This window comes from Pimephales promelas, chromosome 3 (genome assembly GCF_988280905.1).
Source record: "Pimephales promelas chromosome 3, fPimPro1.hap1.1, whole genome shotgun sequence".
NCBI classification, from domain to species: Eukaryota; Metazoa; Chordata; class Actinopteri; order Cypriniformes; family Leuciscidae; genus Pimephales; species Pimephales promelas.
The window spans coordinates 5,714,275-5,722,853 of NC_142771.1; the positions used below are offsets into that span (position 1 = coordinate 5,714,275).

The following is an 8,579-nucleotide window of genomic DNA, read 5'->3' on the forward strand; positions in this document are numbered from 1 at the left end:
TTAAAAACTTCAAAGCGTAGACGCATCTTTTGTAATCAAATTGTAATATTTATCTTGAATTAAAGGTCGTAACTGACTGTTTTTTAATGGTTTGAAACAGAGATACAGTATGACATGATTCTTCATTTAGGCTCTAAAATGAAGGGTGCAATTATGCAAATCACTCTCTTGAGTTTCCTGCTTCCAACATTTGTATACTCACAAAAAAACCCCAAAAAAACAGAGGAACTTCTTTTGTCGTATTCTTCACATTCAATACATTCCCAGTTACTTCAGAAATGTTTTTGAACGATTCTTCACCTCAATACCAATGAAGAAAATTCCTTGAAAGTAAATTTGGATCCTTTCCATTTGGCCTAAGGGGAGGCTGATGCCTTTGGCTTTTTCTGAGCTTTCACTTTAAATTTCCTTGTTTCATGTATTTATTCCTTTGGCAAGATTAAGAAATGAACAGTGCTGAAAAATAACAGTCTTCAAAGCCAAAGAGTTTAGACTTATTTAGAAAACAAGGTAAAAAAACATAAAAGACAAAAACTTTGTATGGAAAACTGTCTTTTAAACTTTATTATTATGGAATAAAAAAAAATCTTATCTCCTTTGCTTAAAGGCACAATCCAAAGTGTGAAGTATATGGGAACTCCTGCCTTCTCCACTTTCGCTGAAATCTTATTGGCTAACGCCAGGTGGGGACAGCTGGCCAATAGAGTGCTGAAGTCATGAAGTCACTTTGTAGGCTAAAACGCGGAAGTGAGTTAGCATTTTAGCACTTCCGGTTCCCTCGCCCTAAAGTCTATGGGTTTTTTAATGGGTTTTTGCTGAATCGCCTGAAATAAGGTCTGTGTCTGCTTGTGTTTTTTAAACTTTATATAGGCTTCAAAATGTATAAATTTTGGATTAACTTGTAAAGATTATCTTGATAGACAAAATGTGAGGTTCACAACTCTTTGTGGAACCTAGATCTCATTTTTTGCAATTTTTCCAAAAGTCTTTGGGGAAAATGCGTAGCTTTTCGATCGAGGGAACCCATGCGCCGCTAACTTCCAAATTGTCCTACAAAGTGACGTCATAAGTTCGACACTCTATTGTCGCGAAGTATGCAAATACTGACAGGTTCGTGGGCAGTATAAAATGCATGGGCGCGACAATTACGTCAGAATCACGAGTCTGAACTAGTACAGCTGACAAAATAGCGAGCCCGGTAGCTAACTAACGTAATGTTTCGTTCACGCCACCCAGGGAACCGAGGATACGATAATAAGTGGAGATGTTCCCTTTCGAGGCAGTAACTTCAACATTACGTCAGCGTCAAATTTAGATTTGCTCTGATCGAAATCGAAGCACCAATCAGAAATGTTGGGGCGGGCCTTACACGATGACGACAGCACTGGGATTTTGAAGCTTACATTACAAAGATGGACGCCGGCCGCCGTTGAACATCACTCGTTCGAATCAGCTATCACGTCTGTTTTAAGCGATTTGAACGTTTCCTTTTTTGTAAAAAACTGAGCAAAGAACAACACTCGGAGATGTTTCTCCACCGGCCGCCGCTCTGCATACGTCATCTCCTTCATCGCTCTGATTGGTTTCAGGTCTATCCGCGACGTCCGTTGGTGACGCTTTGTCTATGATGCTTTGCCAAACCATAACTCTGTTATAACTGAGAATGGTCTGTTTTTAACCAGGCTAGATCCTGTCATACACTCTTAGAAGAAATGGTTCTATTTAGAACCAGAAATGGTTTCATCCCCCGCTTCATATATGGAACTCCAAAATGGTTCTATATAGATCCATTTTTTTGGTAAAAGGTTCTATTGGCCAAGAATGCAACCCCAGAGTTCTATATAGAACCCTTTTTTTAAGAGTGTATAGAACCTTTTAGGGGTTCCAAATACATAGTGCTAATAGAACCTTTTAAGGTTCTATATAGAACCTTTTCTTCTATGGCCGTGTGTCCACCAAAGGACAGCTGAAAACGCTAGACGCTCTGCTGAAGACGCCGTGCTTTGGGTGCTTTAGAGCGTTTTGGCAGTGTAGCGTTTTTTCCGTTGAGACGTTTCGTTGCTATGATACAGAATATCCGCAGCAGTTTGAATGTTGTGACAGTTGGTCGGTGTGGTATTAGTCCCGCCCCTCCTCCACTGTGATTGGACGGCTGGGTAAAAAGTGACAGTGATGAGCGCTGCGTTTTATCCAAAGTTGAACATTTTTCAACTCCCAGCGACCAGTAAAAACGCTGGGCGCTTCAGCGTGAAAAAAAAAACGCTCAGCGCCTCGTTACGCTCATGGCGTTTAAAAAACGTGGCGCTCCCATTCAAAACAATTGAAAACATACGCCAGGCGCGTGGAAAAACGCTTTGGTGGACACACGGCCTAAGAGTGTAAGATTTGTGTGATATTTTCCTAAGGTCTTGTTCCGTCTGCATCATGTCAGTGAGCTTTAATGAGGATTTACGCATTCGCAGTAAGGTGAATTTAGCGTTTTGTGACGTTTCAGTGTGAATAAGAGACTTTTTGGAAAACGCTTGAAAAGATGAGTGTGGACCGAGAGCGTTTCCAAATGTATCCGGATTAACGTTCGATTCTAAAAATACTTTTTAAAATGTAACTGTAATCTGATTACAAACGATTTTAATACAGTTTCAATACAATTACCTATATTTTGTACTTTAAATTTATAATTGTAGTTACACGTAAACTTTTTTGGAACACTGTGGATTGCTCATGTGCCTCAACTGCTCATCATCGTCCTGGTGTTCTTCAGGCTGGAACTTCTGTTTGTATAGTTCACAGAAGAGCTCTGTGACGTTAAGCGCAAGTGAGACCAGAGAAACCACCAGCATGATGATAATAAAGACAGTCTTCTCCGTGGGTCGAGAGAGGAAACAGTCCACCCGATGGGGGCAAGGCCAACGCTCGCAGGTGTACACCTCAGACAGACTGAAGCCATAAATGTACCACTGGATGACCAGGAAGACCACCTCAAAGATAGACTTGCTCAATATACTAAAGATGTAGGTGTACAGGATGGCACCCTTCTTCTTCTTCATCTTCATCTTCTTGGGAGCATTGTTTTTTGTCTCTGAGCCTTGATTTGTGTTGCCACCATCAGCCTCTGTTTTTTTTCTCTCCTTTTTTTCCTCCTGATGGATCGTGTAGATCACATGCGCCAGGTACAGAAGCGTAGGAGTGGACACAAAGATAATCTGAACCACCCATAATCGCACATGTGAGATGGGGAAGGATTTGTCATAGCAGACATTTTCACAACCAGGCTGCTGGGTATTGCACTTAAAAGCCGTCTGCTCATCATTCCAAGCAGACTCAACTGCGGATCCCAGAAGTACGATCCGGAAGATGAAGAGCACAGAGAGCCAGGCCTTCCCTACCGCTGTGGAGTGGACTTGCACCTTCTCAAGAAGTTTTACCAATGTACCCCACTCACCCATCCTGAGGGTGTTCTAGCTAAAAAATAGAAAGCTGAGATGTAATATGTACAGTGAACCCCCCCAAAAAAGGATTTGGACACTTGACTGACATCTAAAAATTGCATCATTTTCATTGCAATTCCAATTAGGTAAGAAAATATCAAACCGATATTTTTTTTTTCCTCCCCATTAACTGAAAATGTTCCACTAATGTTGAAAAAATACTGTTTGTCTTAGTTTGCAACCATAAATTGTAAACACTTTCAAATCAACATCATATGACCGCTTTAACATTAACGTACCTGCTGTTAAAAGTTCTCAAGCAAATGCTATCGTGACACTTTTTACAGAAAGCCTCTTTAACATGAGGAAAACATGCTACGCAGGTATGACATTGATTGACGGAGACCATTATTGATTTATTTATTTAGCATATGTCAGTTCTTCCAGTTATTATATTACTGCCACTTTGGAAAAAAAAGTTACAAGACTTTCTAAGAAGCTTACCTGGAGAGAAGTAAAACGAGGAGAGGCTTGTAAAGTGAGGCACAGCTGTCAAACATTCCCTCCTTATAAGACACTCGAGGAATGAAAGTAGAAACCACATGCATGCACAAAATTTGATGATTCGCATGACTGTCATAACTTAGAGTTTTTAGGTCCTGCTCAATCACTTCTTTCTCTACAAGCTTCTTCAACTTAGAAGAGCAAAACCTTATGAAATTGTCGAAGTCGCTCTATTAAAGGAGAACTCCGGCGCAAAATGAACCTTTGGTGTAATAAAACTTTGGTACCTAGTTAACCGTTCTCTGAGATTTGTTTTCATGATAATCGAATGTAAAGAGCAGTGTTGTAGTCGAGACTAGCACACTCGAGTCCGAGTCGAGACCGTGACCAAAGAGAGTCGAGTCCGAGTCGAGACCGTGACCAAAGAGAGTCGAGTCCGAGTCGAGACCGTGACCAAAGAGAGTCGAGTCCGAGTCGAGACCGTGACCAAAGAGAGTCGAGTCCGAGTCGAGACCGAGACCAGAGAGGTTGGATAACCTAAGGTTGGGTCTCAAACCAGACTTAAAGATATCTTCAAGAATGTGTAAAATATTTGGTGGTAACAATAAAATTGGCACCATACTCAAACAGTAAACCAAATATACCATGGAATCATGTGCACTGTAATGGTAAAAAGGTCACATAGTGGTGTCAAGGTAATTTAATTATAATTATTACTTACAATTGTTACAATCAGTAAGTGCTCTTTCACAGAACATTACTGCACACGAATTCTGTGTGGCTCTAATATGCAAACTGAGTTAAGGATGATAAGACAGACATTTTCAATACATAGTTGAGCTAGAGGCTCCACATCACATCTGACCTGGGTCCTGCTGCATTTGCATGCCGTGAACATTATAGTCTCAAGTCATGTGCAGTTGCGCACAAGAAAGTCCGCAATCATTGGACGTTTCAATCAAACAACAATTCAAAGAAATATTAACATTCACAACAGTAATAATCATGGCATTTTTTGGTACTCAAGTGGACTCGGGAATAAGTCCGAGTCCCGGCTCCCGATATGTTCGAGTACGAGTCAATTCCGAGTCAAATTGCACACGAGTCCATGACAAGACCGAGTCCATTAAAATATGGTCTCGAGACCGAGTCTCGAGTGCACAATACTGGTAAAGAGTTTAATTTCTAAAAACTGTTAAGCGTATAAAGCTATCATATGGGGGCATATAATAAGTAAAAAGAAATCGCTAGTTTATACCACTAACAAGGCTCAAAATAGCTCCACACTAACACAGTAACATAATGAGGGTCCATACATGCAAAATGAAGCATTGAGAACTTTGTAAGTGTACAGACCGTTTGATAAGAAGATACTTTATAAAGACAGTCCACTTCGGGTATACAGACAGGAGCCATCTTGGAAAACAGTCTCGATAAGTCAAACTACGAACGTCGTGCTGAGTGATCTGAACTGTATGAAGTTTGGCGAACTTCTGAACTGAATGAACAGCGTTCGTGGTTCCACTTGTCGAGTTTTCTCCTGCCTGTATACACGAAGTGAACTGTCTTTATAAAGTATCTTCTTATTAAACGGTCTGTACACTTACAAAAGTTCTCAATGCTTCGTTTTGCATGTAGGGACCCTCATTATGTTACTGTGTTAGTGTGGGGCTGTTTTGAGCCTTATTAGTGGTATAAACTTAGCCTGGTTAAAACTAGACCATTCTCAGTTGTAACAGAGTTATGGTCTGGTAAAGCGTCATAGACAAATCATTTCCAGAGGGGCGTCACCAACGGACGTCGCGGGTAGACCTAAAAACAATCTGGGGTGCGTTTCCCGAAAGCATCGTTAGCCTACTATGGTCGCAAGTTCCGTCGTTATCTGCATAGTTTAACGAGTCGGTGTTTCCCAAAACCATCGTTCCAACGAACATTCGCAAACAGCATCGCAAAGTTGTGTGGTTTGAACGACAGCTCTCGACCTGTGGTTAGAGGCATCGTTTCTATATTGCATGACATTTGGAGGTAATAAATCCTTATCTTGAGCAAAAAAAGCAAGCTGACCTTCAGTACAACCGATGCCTTTTATTTATAATACATACAAATGTAATTTACGTCTTAGTTTTTCAAAAGATTTGAAGTAACGTGTTTGTAGAGTGCGCATGTGCGAACGTGCTCTACTATGTAAGAACGAGCCAAATATTGAGTCTGGTAATAAAGCAAAATAACTGAGAACAATTAGAAATAGTCCTCAGATGACATGTCTGTAATTTATATAAAACAAATCTAGCGTTAATTGGATCTCAAAGAGTTTCATTAAAAGCAGTTATTACTCCACCACGTGCGAAACCAACGTGGTTGAACGATACTTTGCGACAGTGGGTTTCGCTAAACAGTCGTGACTAGCTAGTTGATTTTTCCAACGATGCATCGTACTGTGGTAGTGAAACAGTGAACTATGTCATTGTACGGGAAACGCACCCCAGAGCGATGGAGATATGATGAGATGAGAGTGTTGCTCGGTTTTTATCAAAAAGGAAATGTTCAAATCGCTTAAAACAGACGCGATAGCTGATTCGAACGAGTGATGTTCGACGGCGGCGTCCATCTTTGTAATGTAGGCTACAAAATCTGCTTCAAAGTCCCAGTGCTGTCGACAAAGCCCGCCCCAACGTTTCTGATTGGTGCCGCGATTTCGATGGATTGGAAATGGGCTTGAATGAGCTATTTGCCAGACTAACTTTCAGAGCAAATCTAAATTTGCTGGAAGTTGTCTGGGTTTTCCCAGGCTAGGTATTAACTAGCGACTTCTTTTTACTTATTATATGCCCCCATTTACTAGTGTTATACGCTAAACAGTTTTAGAGATAAAACTCTTTACATTCGATTATCATGAAAACAAATCTCAGAGAACGGTTAGCTAGGTACCAAAGTTTTATTAGACCAAAGCTTCATTTTGCGCCGGAGTTCTCCTTTAAGTGTATAATATTAAGTTTGATTACTCCACCTTTCCACCACTTGCAAGTTCTTGAACACATGTGGTTTGGCATATCAAGAACGATCTGCTGTCCGTTGTCATAGGCCTTTTACATTACAGGCATTGCAGTTTATTCTCTGTTCACATCTGCAGTCCTCAAGCCTCCTAAAGCAGGTCAATACGCTGATTTCACGCAGCCGTCATTTTGAAATGGCTCCGGTGGGAAGAAAACCGGAAGTAGGCTATACGTCGCCTTTAATCAGAGTCGCGAATGCGATGGCGTGCCGTATTGTGTTTAATGTAGAAATTATTTTAAAAATGTACATACATTTCCTTCATACTAACATTGTTTAAATGCTTCCTAATAAAAATCTGTAAATCTTATTTGGATTTTACAAAATAAGAATACATTATCCTGATAAGGGGACCTTCTGAGTTACACTGGAAAAATAAGAAAAGTTGCTGTTTGGATTTAGGCAAATGCTTAATGACTATCATTATTAGGCTACTGTTTTTTTGTTGTTGTTGTTGTTGTTGTTGTTGTTTTCAGCGTTATATCAGGTCTTGTAATCCGATCCAGTGTGTAGCTTTTCATTTCATGGCCATATGAAGGACAATGTCAATATTCATCAGGCTCAAATTGTAAACGAGTGTTTTGGGAGAAGAATGAAGAATAATTTTCACACATGAATTGGCGTCCAGACATTGAATTCGTTGAGTTTTATTCCCCCAGGTGCTTTGCTTTTTGTTTATTTTGGCATTTCCTCTTCCTGAAGCATTACTTCCTTGTAATAATGTTTATTTATTTATTTATTTTAGATAGATTGTTTGTTTGTGGTGCTGTGGCAGGGCTCAGACCAACGATCTTTAACCTTTATTTTTGTCCCGGCTACTGTACCTGCAGGATTTAACGGGATGTGGGAGAGCGGGGCACAACCTACACTTTGATTTTCTCAGTTTATGTAAATCCACTTGGGGTTCAGTGAGTTTATTTTTCCCCACATTCATTTCATACGTCTAGGCTATATGTGTTTTTGTTTCTTTCAGTGTATGCTTTTTTCCCCTTATTTTTACAGCATGCTATACAATTGTGTCCATATAGCCTAACATATAAGACAAACTAAAATATTTTGTTTTATTAAATATATGTTTTTAATAATTTAAAATAGGCCTTTATTTATTTATTTATTTATTGACAACAAACAGAGCAAAACACCGCTATACAGTTCAAAACATAATAATAATTCATTGTTTCTGAACATTTCTTAACATCTTAATAATTTCTGACTCTCAGTCTTCACCTTTTTCTTGTGTTTTCTCAATAGAATTCATAATTGAATAGTTTTAGTATGGGCATATTGTGACTCAGTGTACAGTGCAACTGGGATTTAAACCTGGCTGTCTATCGTCTGCTAGTTAATGAAGCAAAGAACAATATCAACTGTTAAATAACATTAAGTAACTGTTACTTCAGATTGAAATAATAACAGATTTGTCTAATTAAAAAAAAACAGAGATGAAAAATTACCATAAGTAAGAAAGACAAAACATGCGCCAGTGCAAGTATATTTGAGCTAAAACAGCTCAATAAAGGATTTTAGTCTGGGACTACATACTCGTGTGTAAATAGCTATTCACACTAAAGAGGCTGAAGAGTAAATCGGTTTCTG

The 8,579-nt window shown here is 39.5% G+C and overlaps 1 protein-coding gene across 1 annotated transcript; it reads right to left on the reverse strand.

The window, feature by feature from the left end:
• Positions 1 to 2,643: 2,643 nt before the first annotated feature.
• Positions 2,644 to 3,602, reverse strand: LOC120490928 (gap junction alpha-1 protein-like). Its single transcript, XM_039688452.2, has one exon. The coding sequence runs from the start codon at positions 3,444 to 3,446 to the stop codon at positions 2,685 to 2,687; it is 762 nt and encodes a 253-aa protein (XP_039544386.2). The 5' UTR covers positions 3,447 to 3,602; the 3' UTR covers positions 2,644 to 2,684.
• Between the last annotated feature and the right edge of the window lie 4,977 nt (positions 3,603 to 8,579).

Coding starts and splice junctions, on each gene's coding strand:
- LOC120490928 (XM_039688452.2), bottom strand. CDS start 3,446: ATGGGTGAGTGGGGTACATTGGTAAAACTTCTTGAGAAGGTGCAAGTC.